This window comes from Rhododendron vialii, chromosome 6a (assembly GCF_030253575.1).
Source record: "Rhododendron vialii isolate Sample 1 chromosome 6a, ASM3025357v1".
Lineage (NCBI taxonomy): Eukaryota > Viridiplantae > Streptophyta > Magnoliopsida > Ericales > Ericaceae > Rhododendron > Rhododendron vialii.
This window is the reverse complement of record NC_080562.1, coordinates 5,288,620-5,308,841: the sequence shown is the minus strand read 5'-3', so window position 1 is coordinate 5,308,841 and position 20,222 is coordinate 5,288,620. Positions and strand designations below refer to the sequence as shown.

At 36.8% G+C, this 20,222-nt stretch overlaps 3 protein-coding genes across 4 annotated transcripts in view; all 3 read right to left on the bottom strand.

The window, feature by feature from the left end:
* LOC131331145 (uncharacterized) overlaps positions 1 to 20,222 on the bottom strand; it is a 48,819-nt gene that overhangs the window by 10,256 nt on the left and 18,341 nt on the right. The gene's annotated exons all lie outside the window — the stretch shown is intronic.
* Positions 5,831 to 7,667, bottom strand: LOC131331148 (ankyrin repeat-containing protein ITN1-like). Of its 2 annotated transcripts, XM_058365011.1 has the most exons (4): positions 7,557 to 7,667; positions 6,702 to 7,286; positions 6,356 to 6,544; positions 5,831 to 6,007 (listed from the first exon to the last, which is right to left on the bottom strand). In XM_058365011.1, exons 2-4 carry the CDS (start codon positions 7,219 to 7,221, stop codon positions 5,916 to 5,918), a joined length of 801 nt encoding a protein of 266 aa, XP_058220994.1. In that variant the 5' UTR covers positions 7,222 to 7,286; positions 7,557 to 7,667; the 3' UTR covers positions 5,831 to 5,915. The 2 variants fall into 2 exon arrangements, with proteins under 2 accessions (XP_058220994.1, XP_058220993.1); XM_058365010.1 differs by lacking the exon at positions 7,557 to 7,667 and having other exon boundaries at positions 6,702 to 7,309.
* Positions 14,142 to 16,311, bottom strand: LOC131331149 (uncharacterized). The gene is made up of 2 exons (XM_058365012.1): positions 15,876 to 16,311; positions 14,142 to 14,649 (listed from the first exon to the last, which is right to left on the bottom strand). The coding sequence occupies exons 1-2, from the start codon at positions 16,209 to 16,211 to the stop codon at positions 14,386 to 14,388; spliced, it is 600 nt and encodes a 199-aa protein (XP_058220995.1). The 5' UTR covers positions 16,212 to 16,311; the 3' UTR covers positions 14,142 to 14,385.

The following is a 20,222-nucleotide window of genomic DNA, read 5'->3' as shown; positions in this document are numbered from 1 at the left end:
TGAAAATTTAAATTTGAAGTTTGAAATTTGAATTTTGGAGGTTGAAATTTGAAGGTTAGGGGGGGTGCGGTTTGCCGCGCCTAATGGGGTTGTGCTCGGCACTCGGTGCTAGGTTCCGCTCTCGTCGTTTAAGAGGTGTGAAAAATATTTATCCAAAAACAAGCCGCAAAGGTTTACTAACACCAAAAAAAAAAATGTTTTTTTTTTTTTTTCGAGTTTCTAAGTCCCACATTCGATTCTTGATTTAAGTCATCATCCAATTGTTCGGGAATTCCCAGCTCGGCCGTACTGCCAATTCCGCGCCTTGCTTCAATCCGGAGATTGTTTTGACAGAATTCCACCCAATTTGGGAAGGTAAACTTAAACTCAATTCACGTTTGTGCAACGGTCAATCTATCTTATGGTTCTACCCATTCTACCCATGGCCGAGGTTTTGAACCTAAAGCTCTGATACCAAGTTGTAACGCCCCCAATTTTGGGTACGTTAAATGAGGCATTTATTATATAATAAAGAGAGTCTGGCTCATTATTACATCATAAATACATCATAAGGAAAAGGTACATTTATTCAACAAGGAAGGAAACTAGGGTTCCTAATACTACTTTGCTTGCTCTTCCATCCTAGCAAGCTCCTCTGCTCCAAAAGCTTCCACGGTGTACATCTTATCCTGTTCATCTAAGAAATCTGACACATTATACCGGCGTCGCCACCCATATAATATGTCAGGGTCACCAAAAAGGCAACACCGTGAGCTACAACGCTCAATAGAGTAAACCCTACCCACTAACTCATAAATTACAAACAGTAAATCATATACGACGAATAGTAACAATCACACATCCACATTCACTATTCAAGTATCGTTGGTGTCCATGTTTCTCGGTGTTTCTCCTACGCAACTCATCGTAGACCGTGTCTCCATTTTCACTTTTTATCACCAAATCAACATTTTCAAAAATCCGTTTTTTTTTTTTTTTTAACACACCCAACCTCGGTTCCGCCGTTCCGGGTTCCCGAGTATCCTCACAATGGTTCCGCCATCCCGGGTTCCCATTGGCACACATTTGCATTGGCTCCTCTCCGCGGATAACCAAGCCACACACCCAACCTCGGTTCCGCCGTTCCGGGTTCCCGAGTATCCTCACAATGGTTCCGCCGCACCGGGTTCCCATTGGCACACATTTGCATTGGCTCCTCTCCGCGGATAACCAAGCCACACACCCAACTTCGGTTCCGCCGTTCCGGGTTCCCGAGTATCCTCACAATGGTTCCGCCGTCCCGGGTTCCCATTGGCACACATTCACACACACATCTCACATAATGCCATCAAAATCGGTCATTATGTAGTTTCAAAAATATTTCCTCCTTCGAAACACATTTTTTCTTGTTAACCACACCCTAGGTGTCATGTTTCTATTTTCTCGATTTCCGTGTCTCGTTCTCATGCATAGACTCCGCGGTAGGACTTTTCACATACGCAACCATAAATCATTCATTGTAATCTAACAAGATCATCCAATTCTATATTGCTAAGCATGCTCGAAAAGATCAAAATATGAATACTTTAAATCAAGCGTTAAAATCTTATCTTTCGAAAATCGTTATATCTTACTTTTTGAGAAATTCAATACAACATATGTTTATTTAAGACAAAGTCATTTATCCAACATGTTCATACCTCCATTAGTGAGATAAACTTATTGACAATCATGCATTTTAAACGATAAGCTTATTTACTTGAAACCAAACAATAGATAATCTTATCTACGATATTGATACTTTGAATCAAGAACATGCTACTCTCTAACGTAGATTTTATACTATACGTAGAGTTATTGGATTAGGGTTCTACGTATACTTAGGGAAGTGAGTAGAGAAAATCTACATGATCGTAATGTCATTTCAAGATTTTGTAAAACGAGCTTGCTATTTATTCCTAATACTTTAACTTGCCCTATCATAAGCAAAATAACTAAAGTTATACTAGGGAAAATGAGTAGAGATTTATCTACCTTGATCCGAAACTTAGTCGGGGCCGAATAAGCTAGTTGGAAGATTTTCTACGGGCGGTGAACTTGCAAATCTGGACCGAACTTTGGATGGCAGTAACTTGGTCAATATTTGGCCGAATACGATCGTTCTTGGGTCGAAGTTGAAGCTCTCGAAGTGCTCTACGACTTTCGTGAAGGAAGTTGATCCTAGAAACTACTTTAGGTAGGAGAAAAATGGTGATAAAGGCAGAGACAGTATGCTGTCTGGAAATAGAAATCCGAGATTTTTACTGAACTTCGGATGCCAATATCTTTGTCGTTTCTTCACCGATTTGGATGGTTCTTGGGTCTAACTTGAAGGTTTCGAAGTGCTCTACAACTTTCTCGAAGGGAGTTGGTTCTAAAAACTACTTTAAGCAGGAGAAAAATGGAGATTCGTGGAGGGCAGTAAGCTGCCTGGAAAAACAGAAATGGTTTCTAGAGAGAAGTGAGAGCAAGAAGTGATGGTGTGAATTGAATGGAAGGCATGGGGTGCTATTTATAGCCAACACTTGAGCTCCTCCTTCCTCCTCTATGGCCGGCCCCCCTCTCTCTCCTTCCTCCCATGGATTTGCTCCATTGTCATGTCCAATCAAGCTTGAAAGCATGCAAAGTCTTCCATGACTTGTCACTTCCATTTGTTGGCCAAATCTTTAGGTCATCATGAAGGGTTTTGGACTTGTCAAGTCTATGGGGAGGTTGCTTGCAAGAAAGAATATAATCATGGCCTAGCTTTGTACTTTGAAAGACTAGAAATGGGTTGGCATGTAGTCAAAAAAATAGGCTTAAGGCTATAAATATTGCTTGTGTAAGTAATCAATACTCATGCACACACTCCACCCCACTCTCTCCATCCGGCCTTTCTCTCTCTCTCTCTCTCTCTCTCTCTTTCTCTCTCTCTCTCTCTCTCTCTCTCTCTCTTGTATCTATATACATCCAAGAAAATCTAGGAAAGTAAGTCTAGGATTTTAAGACTAGAACATAGGTGTGCATGCATGGCAAAGCTAGCCTTGCTTCCTTGGAAGCAAAATGATGAGATTCCTTAGCCCATGATTTTGTATTGTCAAATCAAGGCTTTATTGGCAACTTAATTGCTATTAACCAATGGTCAAAAATTCTCCTAGCATTTATTAACCATTGGTTAAAGAAGGTAAGTATGAGCTTGAATGACTAGTCAAATCTAGGTTCTCATTATGGCAAGTCTAAGGTTGAAGCAAAATGATGGGATTCTTGTATGACTTGTCTTGTCATGCATTTTGGCAAGTCAAAGGTCTAATAACCAAGAGACAAAAATTTTCCTAACCATTATGGACCAAGGGGTAAATGGATATTGGTAATAATTTGATATGACTAGTCATGGAAATCTATTGTCCAAGGGATAATATTTTCCCTAACAATTATGGATCAAAGGTTAAAGTTTTCCCTTGCCTTTATTATCCAATAGGTAGGGTGAGTAATGATGCTAGGTAAAGTGAAATGACTAAACATAAGAATAAAATGATTACTCCTATAGTCTAATGGTTCAATTAGGGTTCGGGGGTTCAAAAGGCTCAAAGACGGTCAAAAAGGTCCATCTAGGATTAGAAAATTGTAACTAGATTGAAACGGTAATTAAGGTTTTCTAACGAATTGGTTGGAAACTAATTCTACTTGCCAAGTAGGATTTCTAGCCAAGAAATATAATTTAAAGATTTTATTTTAACTCACTAGAAAAAAAAAATACGAGTGCTTCTACAAGCATACTTGTCTTTAGAAAATGACTAGATTGCTCGGCGTGAAAGATATAATTTTATAAGTTTCAAATCTAATTATGACGGATTATAAAAATTAAAAAGAAATTTTTAGTAGCAAATCCAAGTAATTAAGATAAAATTTAAATATTTAACGAAATTTTTATTTACCAAAAATCAGGGTCGTTACAGTTGTGATCTATACAATTACAGTTGATTTATCTTCTATGAATTTTGGAATTGTCCCTCTTGAAATTGATTCACGACAATTGAGCAAAGAGAATAAAGATATGAACTCAATAAAGGTTATTTTACATTTTGTTTTGGTCAGAGTTTTAAGTAAGGAAAAAATGTAGGAGTAATACTTTTTTTTTTATAGGCAACAAAAATTATTAGAAACTCGATAAAAGGTACATCGAGAGGAGACCAATTACAGACTACAAAGATTGAGGTACCATAAGAGGCCTGCAAGAAGGGTTCGGCTCCTGTCCAGTGTGTTATTATCCATTTTGGTCCATTTGATGGTTGAGATCAACTCTACCAAAATTAAAGCTCTAGATCTTGCCATGTCAAGCCCCTCATTTTGTTGCTCTCTAAAGAAACGGAAGATCCTAAAACGGAAGTCTTGACGTTAACTCTGCAAAATCCAAAAGAAAAAAACTCCACTCAAGCACGTGTCTTCTCATATAGGAGTACTTTCATGGCACTGACTCATTTTAATTTAAAAGTCCAGCCAAACTAATATTCTGGGTTCTTGAAATTCTTTATTTTGTTTGTTTTGCTCATTTTATTTGAATTTTTGTTAGATTTGCATGATTTTTTTGGATTAATTATTTGTCTCGAGAGTCTAAAAAGTACTCTCTACATTCCTAAATGAGAGTCTATTTTCGACACACGAGATGCTCAAAAAATCGTTTGTATCTCACAGTTTGTGATATTTTAAATTTTGGGCTTTTGTTCTTATTCAAACAAAATTTCGCGTTTGTTAGTTTTGAGCATAACTTTTGTGGTTTTCCGATTCGTCTCGTCAAAGCAAATTAGAAAAGTGAAAAATTATGACGTCTACCCAAAAGGCTCAAAAGCCGGTTTTTTTGACTTTATCTTGGATATCTCAAAAAAAAATTTGGGTAAAAATTATAATTTTTTACTTTTTTGTTCGTCTTGACGAGATGAATCAGAAAAGTAAAAAAGTTTGTCGCAAAACTAGCAAACGCCAAAAAAATTTGAATAAGGAACAAAAAGAAAAAAAATCCAAAAATCTCTTAGCGGAACGCTACTCTAACCAATTTTCTCCATATGAATCCAAAAATAATACTTACCGAAATCTGTTGGAAGTGATTTTTTACAGGGCCCCAAAATTTTTTTTTTAAATTTTATAAATAATTTTTTGAATTTTTGTAAGACCCAAAGTAAACCACACATAAAATGTAGTGTAACGTGTAAAAAGATAGACATATCTTTTCTGTTGCATTAATGAGGGCCAGACTCGATCAGTTCCATGTAAACGTAAGAATTGAGAAAACACGTGGATTGAGTAAAGTTTTGTTTGGATTTTGCAGTTAGCTTGTCAAAACTTCCGTTAGGATTTTCCGTTTCTTTAGAAGCAACAAAATGGAGGGGTTTGACATGGCAAGATCTGGAACTTTGATTTTGTTAGAGTTAATCTCAGCCATCAAATGGACCACACTGGATAATACTACACTGGAAAAAAAAAGAGAGAAACAAAATAATATACATTCAATGAAAATTGATTGAATATTGAATGAGCCCGACGTGAAGCCAGCCCAAAAACCACTGATGAAATGAGGATCGGTGCAATATTCCCAAGTTGTTTTACCTGCAAGCGCGGATGCTTGGCCAAATATTCTTATTCGAGAGAGAGAGAGAGAGAGAGAGAGAGAGAGAGGTTACTACAAATCATAGAGAATTTGCGTAAGGCATTACAAGCATTTTAAGTTAAAAATCATCTTTCTTTATCTCAGACTGTTTATTGCAGTTTTTTTTTCTTCAATTGCCTACCATTACCATATACGATGTTGCCGAATGGATATAAGAGACATTTTAAGTTAAAAATTAGCACGGTTTGCATTAGTATATGTTATAGAAAAAGGTAAAACACAAAACCAAACCTGCTACTATTGATGCCCAGAACACTTATAGTTTTGAGATATTAACTCGATTTTGCTGCTGATTTTCCACATCATCAGTTTCATGTTTCGAGTGATACACCATCGAAGGAATAAACCCTGCTTAGTAATAAACAAACACATTTTCTTTTCTTGAATAAGTTGTAAAATGAAAATAAATGACAAAAAAAAAAAAAAAAGAAATATACATGATGCGACTAGAGGAGTGCTGTACTGAGAATCATACTAAACTCTGCCTCATATTGGTTTATCGTTTTCCGCAAAAATCATGTCCCTTATTTCTTTTGACTTCCTTGCCCTAATTAATTACAGATCGCAATGAGTGCTTTAAACTAATAAAATAAAAACAAAAAGAAAATGAAGGAAAGTAATAAATTTTTTCATCCTAAAATGACACAATTTTCAAAAAAAAGATAAATAAAGTGGGACTGAGAAAATAACACTTACAGTATGTGAGAAATGCGAGAAAGTCCACCGAAATGATCAGGGAGCCGGACATAAAATTGTGTGGAGAATAAAATGACCCGCTTCTGAAGGACTTTGATTTTTGAGCCAATAGATATAATGCAGTTCTTCCTTCTTCATCAGGATTCTGAGCAAGCAGGGGGAATGACTCCAATATGCTCATAGCAAGACCTTTTTTATTAACGGCAATTTTTTTTTATTAATCTTGGAATAAAAATTACAAAGACTAAAAGGAATAAGAAAAAAGACGGCACGGATATGGGTTGCAACTCAAAATTTGGAGTTGTGCTTAGGACCCTTGTCCACACTACGAAAGAAACATACGTACCATAATGTTCTCCCGTGACCGCAGCGTGAAGAAGGTTGGAACTGTCGGTACTTCTGGTCATCTCGCGATCGAAATCGACCTTCGCGATTAGATGGTTGAAAACATCCTCGTGTCCACAAGCCGCGGCAATGTAAACAGGCGTCTCCCCTAAACAATTGCGCGCCCGAACCAATGATTCTTGTTCCCGCAAAAGGATTTCAACCACATTTCTTCGACCGAACCTCACAGCTTCATGCAACGGCGTGTTGCCCTTGTCGTTTCTCCCAAACAGATCTCCACATTTTACTATGCTGTTGTTGTTGCCGTTGTCGTCGTCGATGAGTTTCTGAATCACGAATGCGTTTCCGTACATGGCCAGAAAATGGAGGATTGTGTTGCCCCCCGCATCAAGTGGTATCGGGCCTTCTTGTATCCAGAACTCACGAACGGTTGCGAATGACGACAACCGCGACCATGATTCGCAATCGGCTGCTGCTCTGAAAGCAGCAGAGCGAGTGACTGAAGTGGTGGAGGATGCCATCTTTGAATCCTCGAGTGGACAGAAATTAAGAACAACTTTTTTCTAGTTTCAAACTTCTTGGGTCACTGGAAGGAAATGAGATTTTCGTATTAATTTATAGCTTCATATGGTAACTTCTCATAGAAAAAAACAGGAGAAGGAATTCTCTTTACGTAGGCAAAGCAAAGCCTGGCCTCAAAGAGAAAACACGTGGGAAGGAATTCTCTTTATGTTGGAATTTTTTACTTTTTATTTTTGGGGAGAAAGCGCTAGAAATGCGCATAGATACATATATGCATGGAATAACAGTTTACAAGGGAAACATAAAACGAACTACAGTGACAATGTGTACTTACAACAGAGGCAACTACAAAAACAAAATGTGAAGGATTCGTAGTTGCTCTAGTCCAGAAAGGTGTTATCCGAGCAGCTGTTGACGCAGTAGAGAATAGCTGCTTCAAATTTCTTGGGTAGTGGAAGGAAATGAGATTTTTGCATTTATAGATTCATAAGGTAACTTCCCTGAGAAAAAAACAACAGAAGGAATTCTCTTTATGTAAGGAATTTATGTACGGTAAGAAGAGAGAAAGGGACAGAACAAGAACAGGAGGCGGCTTTTCTGCCGTTTAGGCATCGACTAAACCTCATCTAGTCGGACCATTTTTGAACCCGTTATGGAACCTCTTTGATGATCCGAACCGTCCACATTGTAGGATTTGTTGTATTAAGTAGCCAAGTTAAATATCAAGTTAATCGGATGCCAAGTATTAGTACATAATAAGCGGATCACATATATTTTGAAAATTTGAGTTTTCAAGTTTTAATCCGATTTTTTTCAGAATCTATGTACTCATTGAATATTAATCTTAATCTGATTAATTTGATTTTTTACGTGCATATTCTTTTTGACAAGCTCTATGCTTAAATGATTTGGATCATTGAAGTAACTCCAAAATGATTTCGAAAATGACTAGACTGCATGAGATGTTGGCCACGCCTGAACGCAGAAAAGCCAACCCCATTAGAATAAAGCTAATGTGACTGCTCCAAGAAAAGAATTAATAAACAAAAAAGAAAAAGGCAAGAAGTGTCAAATTCTAAAGCTATTAAGCTAATGTTACTGCTTCAAGAAAAGAATTAATAAACAACAAAGAAAAAGGTAACAAGTGTGAAATTCTAAAGCTAATGTTACTGCTCCAAGAAAAGAATTAATAAACAAAAAAGAAAAAGATAAGAAATGTCAAATTCTAAAGCTAATGTTACTCCTACTAATAAACAACAAAGAAAAAGGTAACAATTGTCAAATCAAATATTTTATGTGAAAATTCTTGCTTGGGATGGAGTTTGGCACAATTGGGATTGGTCCAATTTGTTTTTAAAAAAAATTTTAAGAGTTCTTCCAACAATTAGCACAATCAGATGATTGATTCATTCAATTTTTTTTTCAACAAATTCAGGAGTAAAAATCTGTCAAGTTCTTAACAACATTTGAATGAGATAATTTTATACATTAATCGTTAAAAGCATATTTTAAACACGATTTTATTAATTTGTGTGAGGCTCACCTCACTCCCAAATAGATTCCAAACAATTTCATGTACATTTAGTGTACATCAAACCACGTACCCAAAGTTTGCAAAAGTCAGTAAAAAAAAAAATCTTAACTAGGAAACACTGTATGTATATCTTTTTTATTGGTACTTGGAAATATTTACTTATTAACTTAGTGGTGTTTAAGGTGCATTTTCGCTATGTTATTGACTACCAGTTAATGACAACAGTTAAGTTGTTTTTGCTAAATAAAATTTTGGTTGACGTATGCGAGGAGATCGGTATGTTATTAGCTCTTTGAAGCCCAAAGGGCTAGACTAAAACTTTGATAGTGATGCAATTACCGAAAACTTAACCAACCCCTGGCCACTCGTTTTTTAAAAAATAAAACAACTGTGATGGTAGTGCCTTTTTGGGTCCTTACCTTGGAGCCATGAAGCTACTAAAGCAATTTTTATATGATTTTTTTAAAAAGAGTGCGAAAACTTTATATTCATCTCAAAATTAATTGGTAATGAGTAGAGAAGTTTCAAATATTAATAACAGATCACCCATTCCACTCCCAAGCAATGTGACATTCTATTTTCTTAACATACCCCTTCACGTGCAGCCGCGAATGAGGTCTGTCATGTGTGACCATTTTTTAGGTCTTATTATCATGCAATCTTTTTACTAGTCTGTCATCATTGTGGAAACTTTATATCCATCTAGAAATTAATTGATAATGAGTGAAGAGGTCCCAAATATTATTAAAAGATCATTCATTCCACTCCCAAATAATATGGAACTCTATTTTCTTAACATCCCCCTCACATGCAGCAGCGTATGAAGTCTGTCACTTGTGGTCACTTTTTAGGTCCTATTATCGTGCAACCTTATTGTTAGTCTGTTATCGTGAATTGTAAATATATATTTTTATAAATGTGGAGTGGAGATACCATGCGAAAACTTTATATCTATCTCAAAATTAATTGACAATGAGTGGAGGGATCCCAAATATTATTAAGTGATCGTCCATTCCACTCCCAAGCAATGTGAGACTCTATTTTCTTAACAGAGAGGTTTGACAATTTCGTTCAAATTTCATTTGGATGGGAATTCTATTTTCGTTGAATGTGTGGGTTCTTAATTTGGAGATGTGAATTCTATCTTTTTCGAAGGTATGAATTCTTAATTTGGGTGTGAATTCTGCTTTTATCGAATATGTGAATTCTTCATTTGGGTGTGAATTGTGCCTAATTTGAAGGTACGAATTCTTAATTTGGGAATGTGAATTCTGTCTTTTTCGAAAGTGTAAATTCTTCATTTAGGTGTGAATTCTGTCTTTTCGAACATGTGAATTCTTCATTAATTTGGGTGTTGGTACTGGGGGTAGAGGGTGTGAATTCTGTCTTTTTCGAATGTGTGAATTCTTCATTTGTGCGTAAATTTATACTCCCAAAATTCACACCCCTTTGCAGGATTCACACCTTTGAAAATGAGGTCAAATTAGTAAAAACCATCGGTAAAAAAGACCTGGACGGAATAGTGCTACAAAAAAAAATGGTCCGCATAGAAGCCCCCAACAAAATGTAGGACCGGTTGGAATTTCCCGGATCCGTCAGGCCTGTCTCGTTTGGTTTCTACACTTTACCTTAGATTTGGCTCCAATTCCCTCTGTTTCATGCAGCTGTCTTCAATTAATCGGTGCAAGCTTCAAAGACATTTTACAAGATCGCGGTGGGCAAACGTCTCTATATCTGCTGGGATGCTGATGATTGTGATCTTAGTACTACACTTCTCTTGGAGCTGTGTATCCCCAGATTGCAACCTTGATGTGAACGGATTTTTGGGATTGAATGCTACTTCATGGGGGAAGAGATATATATTCCTAAGGCAAGATGCAAGGAAAGATGAATGGAAGGACACAGCTGTCCTGTCCTAATATTTTCTATTTTATCGACAAAGGAACATTTTTTTTTTTTTTTTTGCTCAGCAAACGAAACTTTTTATTAAACTCGAAAGGGTACATCGATGAGGAAACCAAAAGTACAAAGATCTATCCAACCAAAGTTGGATAAAACACCCTCAAATACTTACTCTACACCTTCACATTTCGTATCCCATCCAAATAACTTTTAAAATCCTCCACTGTGTAAATTTTGATGTCAAACTTAGCCTTCATCCACATGGCTACTCTAGTTTTGACTAAATCCACCACTTCCGAAGCCTGGGTTGTTGCTCCGTTGAAGATATAATCATTCCTTGTTAACCAGATGGACCAAAGAGTTGCATAAAAGCAAACTTCCCATGTAGCTTTCTCCAAGTTGCGAAACCTATTTCCAAACCACCAAAGCGCCAACTCTGCTACTGCAGATGGGCATGCCCACTGTAGGTTCCACCATTCCAGAATTCCTGACCATACTACCCACGCAAATCGACAGTGTAGGAGAAGATGTTGAGGGGTTTCCACATGAAGAGCACAGAATGGGCACACTGCCAAGTGGATCTCAGAAAATACATTCCTATCGACAAGTACCGACCGAGTTGCAACTCTATCTTGAGTGGCCATCCATGAAAAAATTTCCACTTTAGGAGGACTCAAGTTCCTCCACATCAAACCCAGAAGAGTGTTTGGAGACTGTGTAAGGGATTCCCACTGCCTATAAACCGATTTCACCGAGAAGGTTTTATCTGCTGTCCATATCCACTGAAGCGAGTCTGGTTTTGAGGGATCCAATGTCACACCATTCAGTCTTTGTTTTAAGTCCTCGTAACATTTTATTAGGGATGAAAGAAGGGATTTCAACCAAAAGTTAAAAACATACGTTCAGACGGACAAAACCTAGTACAGCACCTGAGAGTCTAAAGTGTCCACATAAAACGATAGAAGCACGAAGCACCCAAAAGGCCTAAAGAGCCCAAATAATACATTAAAGCTCAATCCAAAGAAACCCAAAACCTGCCCTAGAACAGCAAAACATCGCCGCCCACCACTTCAGACAGAACAACCACCCCCGCCGGTTATGTCCTTTTGATAGTTATTTGATCGATTTTTTTTTTTAAATGATAGTAGTTATTTGATTGATTTTTGCTAGCTTTTATCGTACTGTTATTGCTACTGCTTTAGGGTTGGCTCCTAGCTTGCGATCCCTTTTATTTAGGGTTGGCTCTTAGGAAGGAATAAACTCCTAAGTCCCACGCTAAGACCGTATGGCCAACCTCTTGGGGCTTCGCTAGTATATGTTACATGTTCTTGGTAGCAATATTTTTGTTAAAATGAATAAAAGCTTGATCCAACTATCTTGTAATCTTTAATTGAAAATCCTAGAAATATTATTTTTATGATCCAAGCCATTTATATCTTTTGTTGCTATTTTTTCAATATTTTAGTGAAAAATCAAGTTAGTCAGTTACCGATGAGTACCTAATCGCTACTTCTAGTGTAAAATTATTAGGAAAAAAAAGGAAAATGGTTGTTATAGTTTAGTATTTGTGTCAACTTGGTCCCTGCAGTTTGAATTGGCTTGATTTACACTCTGTAGTTTTTATTTTGTTCCAACTTGATCCAATTACACACTGTCGTTACACACTGTTAACCCCAGACACAAATGGGCCCCCTTTTCTAAGGTTAAAACCGTAATCTGCCATTCTCCTCTTATCCTAATATTATACTCCCTCCGTCCTGATTTACTTGTCTCAGTTCTATTCTAACTGGATTAAAAAATTAGTTACATCTTTAAAGTGATAATGAATTTTATATCCAATATGGATCTTGTTTGATAAATTTCGATTTGTTCTATAATTCAATGTTTTTGAAATCACCTAAAACATTATAAATTACAAGATATAATTAATTGAAAAGTAACACAAACTCCCAAAAATGACAAGTAAATTGGGACGGAGGGAGTACCTCTCAACCGAAACACAGAGCCTCATTGTTCCATTCTTCATTTTTTTTTCACGGCTTCCATTCTCCATTTGTTGCGCCCGGGATTTTACCTTCGACCGAAACGTGTCTCGTTCGCCTTTGGGGGGAGCAGTGAGAGGGATTAGGGCCTGAATAAGTGATCTGATTCCTATGGATTGCGACGTGGTTCTTGAAAAAAAAAAGGAAAAATGAGAAGTTTTGTGTTATATAAAAGGGGTTCGGATATTTTTGAAAAATGTTTGAATTTTAGAAAATGAAGTGGGTTTTATTTTACCTTCGATCGAAACGTGTCTCATTTGCCTTTGGGAGGAGCAGTGAGAGGGATTAGGGCCCGAATAAGTGATCTGATTCCTATGCACTCCGACGTGGTTCTTGAAAAAAAAAAAAAGGAAAAATGAGAAGTTTAGTGTTATATAAAAGGGGTTCCGATATTTTTGAAAAATGTTTGAATTTTAGAAAATGAAGTGGGTTTTATTTTAAAAAAGGACCGATCTTTCATCAAGCTGCCTACATATCTCCGAATAAAGGAGAATCAGATCCGTCTATAGTTCGGGCAACATAAGAGGTTTAGAAAAAAACTTAAAGTCTCCATTGGGTATAGAGTTTAGGTGTGTCTGGTTACCTCTTGAATATTGAAAGAATAATTCAAGTATTTTTGAAAAAAGAACACGGACCAAAGAACCCGGTTTTTAGAAAAAAGTAATTCTGTTTTGCTTTTTAGGAAAAGGTTTTAGGTCTGCAAGGTTAGAGAAGAAAGGGTTCGGTAATTCACTAGAAAATGGACTCATTTGTGTCTAGGGTCAACGGAGGCTAACGGCAGTTAGTAATTGGACCAAGTTGGAACAAAATGAAAACTATAGAATGTAAATCGAGCCAATTCAAATTGCAAGGACCAAGTTGACACAAACACTAAACTACAGAAACTATTTCGATCTTTTTCCCAATTATTATTATTATTATTTTTTTTTTTTTTGTGTGTGCAGATCCATAGGTGATACGTGCCACCTCCACCCCATATACCTTCGCCCCTGTAAGCTATGTTTTGAGAGAAATTTTTCATATTAGCCTAGGGCTTTGATATCACTTATGCAAACAGACAAGTATCAATCTAACTCTTAAACTAGCTTGTATTTCACAAACACTCAATTTGAATTACACTGAGAAACTGGGTTTCTCTTTACACTCACACTTTGATCACTCTTATTTACATACCTATTTATTCATATTACAAGCCAATTTATAGGCTAAACAAGAGAAAGAAAACAAAGATGTGATAAACTCGCATTTATTGAACAAATCTGAAAACTTATTGCGGAAGCTTGAAAGTCTTCAAACCTGATCTCTCAAGCAGTAAAGTAAACCATGTGCCTTTCATGGGCTGCTGGGGAAGCAACTCAAGTTTAAACAAAAAAGAGAGGTAATAGACGATCAAGAATGTTGCGTCTATGTACACAAGGAAGAATATTATAACAACGAAGCTAACATACGTAAAGTATGCGCCCTGAGTAAAATAAAGGCGATCAAGAAGGTAGACCTGTCGAGACGATAGGACGGTGAATACCACGGAGAGAAACAACGAAGTCATAGCGAGCAAGAGTCTCAAGGGCAGGTCCAGGTAGAAGTCTCTCCTGCGGAACGGACACGACCGAATCGAAAACATAGTCGAGAAGGCAACGAAAGCAGCTAAAAGACCACAGAATATCTGGAAGTAGTACATGCGCATATCATCCGTGAGGAAGACGGGGAGGCCGTAAAGAGGATCTCCTTCGCTTTGGCGGTAACCTCCCGGCGGGGTAAAAATTGCGGCGTAATTGACGCGCGGTTCCGATCAACGCAACGATTAGCATCAGGCCATTGTTCATATCTTTGACTGCATTCTCAGCCTTCTCTCGTATTTCCGAATGTTCTCTTACGAATGCTTCTGTTGCCGTCTCCCCGCCCGAGTTTTGAAGACACCATAAATGTGGGGGAGACTCGTAACTCACGTGCTGCATGTCATGGAATTTCAAAATGATTATAAGTATGTTGATACAGACTAGGCCTGTCAATGGACCGGATTCGATCCGAATCCGATCCGAAAAATCCGATCCGGATCCGGATCCGAATCCGATAACATCGATCCGATAATCCGATAATCCGGATCCGGTAATTCAATACGGATCCGGATCGGATCCGGATCGGATCGGATTAAATCCGTTATCAATCCGAATCCGAACTTTATTTTTTTTTAAAATTTTAATTTTTTTTAAAAAAATAGTAAAATTTTTATTTTGAAAAAAAAAATGTTTAAGAAGTTGTATTTTTATTTTTATTTTTTATTTTAAATTTTTTAATTTTTTTTTCTGAATATAATTTTTTTTTGAAAAAAAAAATTGTATTTTTTTGAAAAAAATATTTTTTTTTGGCTAAAATTTTTGAAGTAAAAAAAGTTTCCGGATCGGATTCGGATTTTCGGATCGGATCCGGATTTTTCGGATTCGGATCCGGATTCCCACTATCGGATTTGAGTCTTATCGGATCCGGATCGGATTGTGTCTTATCGGATTCGGATCCGGATCCGGATCTGTCGGATCCGGCCCATTGACAGGCCTAATACAGACAAATTCGTCAAAAAGTATGCTGTTGCGACAGACTTCTTCAAACACATATCGCTATCCTGAAATTCGAATGAAAAGTAAAAATCAGCTCAATTTGATATCTATAGATACTTGATCTAATCATCTTACTTTTTCATTATCCTGAAATCCGAATAAAAAGTGAAAAAACCTCCTTCAAAATCTAAAACAAACAAACTATTAGATTCCCAAACTTTGAAATTTCAAAATTCACATTTTTTGGTTGAGTTTTGAGAATTTTTTTTAATGTCATATGTGGAGAGAGATAGATAAAAAAAACTTATTGAAAACTGTTCAGAAAGTAAAACTTTTTTCTCAAAACTTGTAAGTGAACAAATTCGGCCTCGGCATGTACAAAATCCTAGTTCTATCCCCGATGGAGAAAGAATCTAGAATGTTGTACAGAAGTATAAATAGGAGACTTGGATTCTCACTAAGGTGGTGGTAACACAACCTCCCTTTGATGAGGTAGGGAGACCTCAAAGTGGGGGAGTACCATTCAAGTATGTGTCGTGTCTATGTACAAGCATTTGAATACGTAATAAAGCTAATTTGTATTTATTTTGCTGTGTGTGCTCAACAAATAAATGCACACGTACCTTAAACCAACAAACGTCCCACATCATCTGGTACAAATGTCCACATTGAACTGATCTAAAACTTGGGGTACCCAATTTGGCAGCAAGATGTAATATGGTGTTTCTATGATTATCAACATCTCCCACCAGCAGTCCATCGTTGAGTTTTATTTTCCTCTTCAACAAGTAGTAGATATTCCAATCTTTTTGCTCAACCACTATGTGCAATATGTTCTTTCCTTTGTCATTATCACTATTCTTGTTCAATCCATACGCAGCCTCCGGAAATTTCCCTAAAATCTCATTTACCAACTCAATGATGCCCTTCTCCGTGGCTTCAACAATTGGGCTTCGCATGTGATCGTCTGAGTAGTGACTCCATTCTCTCTCTTCTTTTACGAGCCTTTTTCCCAGCTCAACTGCAAATGCGTGTTTCTGTTTTTGATCATAGATTCTTCTGGTATGTCGACAAGCTTAATTGAAAAGAAGTTCATGAGTTAACGAACTTAAACCAATCCTCCAAAATTCCAAATTGTATAATATAAGCGGACAATAACGTCTATGATTCTACAAAGGCCAGGCCATGAACTAATTATAGAGCGAACCCTGTGAGGTCAAAGTTATGGGGCATGCAGCGTTGTTGGGTAGACCTTCGGTTTGAAAATAAAAAGATTTTTTCCATTTCTCAAACTAAAAAAAATTTCCCTTGGTGGTTTTCATAATTAATATCATTATGATTTGTTTACTTAAAATCGTATAGAAACCTGCTATTTTATTGAAGTAGTGTAAAAGATACTAGTGAAAATCGGTCTCAATTTAAGAAGAAAAATTTTTTTAAAAAAAAAAAAAAACAGTATAGTTGGCCGGTGCCTCCTGTCACTCCCGTACACATGGGCAGGGTTCGATTCCCATAAGCATCCATCGCCCTCTCCAAGTCCCCTAGGTAAAGTTGATTAAGTTTAGCGAATGGAAAAAAAAAAAAAACTAATTATGGGACCCACCTTTGAAGACGATTCTGAATCCTACAGTAACAAAAGAATGTCACCAATTAGTAAATTAGCTGAAAAAAAATACTATTACAGGTAATGAATATCAAATAAATATAGGAGGACAAGCAGGTCTCCAAATATAGGATAAATTGTACTTATTTCCCTTAGTTTCTGACAAATATATGTTGACCTCCATCTCTAGTTTGGAAAATCGCCTCTAACCTCCCTTACTATTGAAACTATACGCAAATTAATTAATTACAATCCAACAAGAAACATGCTTGACATCATCATAGTAGTGAAGCATTTGAAGATCATAGAAAATGTTCAGTGCTATCAATTTTGTCAAAAATAACAACAACAAAAAAAAAGTTAAAGTGAACGATTTTAAGCTTTCTCTTTTTTCATTTTTTTCATTTTTTATTGGATTCAAAAAAAAAAACTAGGGAGAACCTCATGGTTCGTGTATTTAGAATGTAAGAAAATTGACCCCTCATGCAAAGTCAAAGTTGTCATTTACACTTTGTCCCATGATTTGCGAATTTAAAAAAATAAATTATGTTCTTGCTTTTCAGTCGTTTTCTGTCGACAACACAAATGTTCACCGAGAAAAAGAAAAGGACAACAAATATGCATTGGTATCCCCAACCTAGCTAGGCACCTGTTTCTACCCATGTTATCTCTCTATGCTCCTTCCTCTTATTTCTCCCCTGTTAGCTTTGATCTATACAAATACAGGTTATTTATCTTCTACAAATTTTGGAATTATTCCTCTTGAAATTGATTCACGACGAGTGATCAAAAAGAATAACGATATGATCGAGCTCAGTAAATTGTCTCTCTTGAAAATTATTTTTCTGTCGACATGATTCTCAATAAATTTATCTATCTATCTCTCTCTATTTATTATCACTCATTACATCAAAATTATTTTTCAAAACTTAAAAACAAACAAACGCTTTACTTTTTGTTTTGGTCAGAGCTTTTAAGTAAGGAAAAAATGTAGGAGTAAAAGCTGCAATGATGAAATGAGGATCGGTGCAATATTCCCAAGTTGTTTTACCTGCAAGCGCGAATGCTCGGCCAAATATTCTTATACTAACGAGAGAGAGAGAGAGAGAGAGAGAGAGAGAGGTTGATTTTCTAGAATTAGTGTTCGTCTACTACAAATCATATTCTTTGTTTACCTCAATCTGTTTAGCCTACCATATATATGTGATGCTAACAAATGGAATTATACACATTTTAACTTAAAAACTAGCACGAGTTTTTGCTGTTATTATTAGTTTGTGTGTGTGTCTCTCTCTCTCTCTCTCTCTCTCTCTCTCTCTCTCTCTCTCTCTATATATATATATATATATATATATATATATATATAATGTTATAGAAAAGAATAGTGATTTTGGCACTCTCCAAATTGATAACAGCATTTCCAAAGGTGAGTGCCAAAATCAATTTGGGGAGTACTAAAATCAATTCCCATATAGAATTTATTTTGGCACTCCCCGGAGAGTATGGTTACCAATTTGGGAAGTACCAAAATCAAATTCTCCATAGAAAAAGGCAAAACAAACACAAAACCAAATCTGCGACTATTGATGCCCGGAACCCTTTTAGTTTTGAGATATTAACTCGTTTTTGCTGTTGATTTTCCACATCAGCGTCATGCTTTGATTGATACACCATCGACGGAATAAACCCTGCTTAGTTTTATTTTCAAGAATAAGTTGTAAAATGAAAACAAATGACAAAAAAAATGAAAAGAAACACAGATGCTGGGAACGTGCTGCACAACTACGTGCTGCGCGGTCGCCGGTGCCGCCTTGCCGGCATCGACCCGATAATCGGAGACGTACACTGCGTAGAGCTCGTCGAGTACTACAAGTGTACCAAAAATCAACCCGATCAAATATCGTTAAATGCCTCATCGGAACACATATAAACTATTGCGTTCCCGAACCAACGATTCTTGTTTCGGCAAAAAGGATTTCGACCACACTTTTTCGACCCAACCTCGCGGCTTCATGCAATGCCGTGTTGCCCTTGTCGTTTCTCCCAAACAGATCTTCACATCTTACTATGCTGCTGCTGCTGTTGTTGTTGTTGCCGTTCTCGTCGTGGACGAGTTTCTGAACCACGAATGCGTTTCCGTGCATGGCTAGAAAATGGAGGATTGTGTTGCCCCCCGCGTCTAGTGGTATCGCGCCTTCTTGTATCCAGAACTCGCGAACGGTTGCAAACGACGACGACCGCAACCGTGGTTCGCAATCTGACGCTGCTCTGAAAGCAGCAGAGCGACTGACTGAAATGGTGGAGGATTCCATCTTTGAATCCTCAAGTAGACAGAAATTAAGCACTACTCATGTGAGGTGCTGTTTACAAATAATTTTTACAATCTTCGCTCGACAGTGGTATATAAGTTTAGGGTGTAAACAGGTAGTACCAGTGACTCAGCTTGACTCATGATCTTCAAATTTCTTGGGTAACTTCCTTGAGAAAAAAAAAAACAAGAGAAGGAATTCTCTTTAGGTAAGGAATTTACGTACGGAAAGAATAGAGAGGGGGACAGAACAAGAATAGGAGGCGCCTTTTCTGCGGTTTATGACTCTCGACTACATGATCTCATGTAGTCGGGTCATTTTCGAACCCATGCATTTGGAGTCAATTTGATGATCCAAATAGTCCACATTGTAGAGTTTGTTGAGTAAGATAGCCAAGTATAATATCAAGTTAATTGGATTCCAAGTAATATATAATCGTATAACAAATATTTTGAAAAAAATTGAGTATTCAAGTTTTAATCCATTTTTTTCAGAATCTGTGTACTCTCATTGAATATTAGTGATTCTTTATCCGATTCATTTAATATTTTGTATGTATTCTGCTCGACAAGTTCTACACTGTGAACGATTTCGATCATTGAAGTAATTCCAAAATGGTTTCAAAAATGACTAGACTGTATGGGATGTTGTCTACTCTTTAATGGCAGAAAAGCCAACCCATTTTTGGAGTTTTTAAATATCCATCCCCATTAGTCATGCCATGTAAGTTTCCATCCACCCTATTTTTTGTGCTTATGTTTTCATCCTTTCAATATGTGAATTTTCCTTATTACCCTTTTACTATTATATAAGTAGTATATATATACACACTTGTTTCCCTAAATTAAAGTGATTCAGATGAAAATCAAATTAGAATCAAGTGAGATATAATAGGAGTTCAAACTTTCAAACATTCAAATAATCAAATCCCCTAGATTTCTCCTTCCATTTTCTGCTATTCCCATTCCCATTTCACGATTCTTTATTTTATTTGCACCGTTTGCCAAGCAATGTCCGTTTGATCATGAGCCGTGCATATTTATAATATTCATGGTGTA

Bases quoted from the DNA above. Each gene is read 5' to 3' on its own strand.
- LOC131331148 (XM_058365011.1), bottom strand. From the start codon at position 7,221: ATGGCATCCTCCACCACTTCAGTCACTCGCTCTGCTGCTTTCAGAGCA. The intron at 6,545-6,701 runs GTACGTATGTTT...TTAATAAAAAAG, and splicing joins GGTCACGGGAGAACATTATG to GTCTTGCTATGAGCATATTG. The intron at 6,008-6,355 runs GTAAGTGTTATT...ATTACTAAGCAG, and splicing joins TCTCGCATTTCTCACATACT to GGTTTATTCCTTCGATGGTG.
- LOC131331149 (XM_058365012.1), bottom strand. From the start codon at position 16,211: ATGCGAAGCCCAATTGTTGAAGCCACGGAGAAGGGCATCATTGAGTTG. The intron at 14,650-15,875 runs GTACGTGTGCAT...CATGACATGCAG, and splicing joins GGGACGTTTGTTGGTTTAAG to CACGTGAGTTACGAGTCTCC.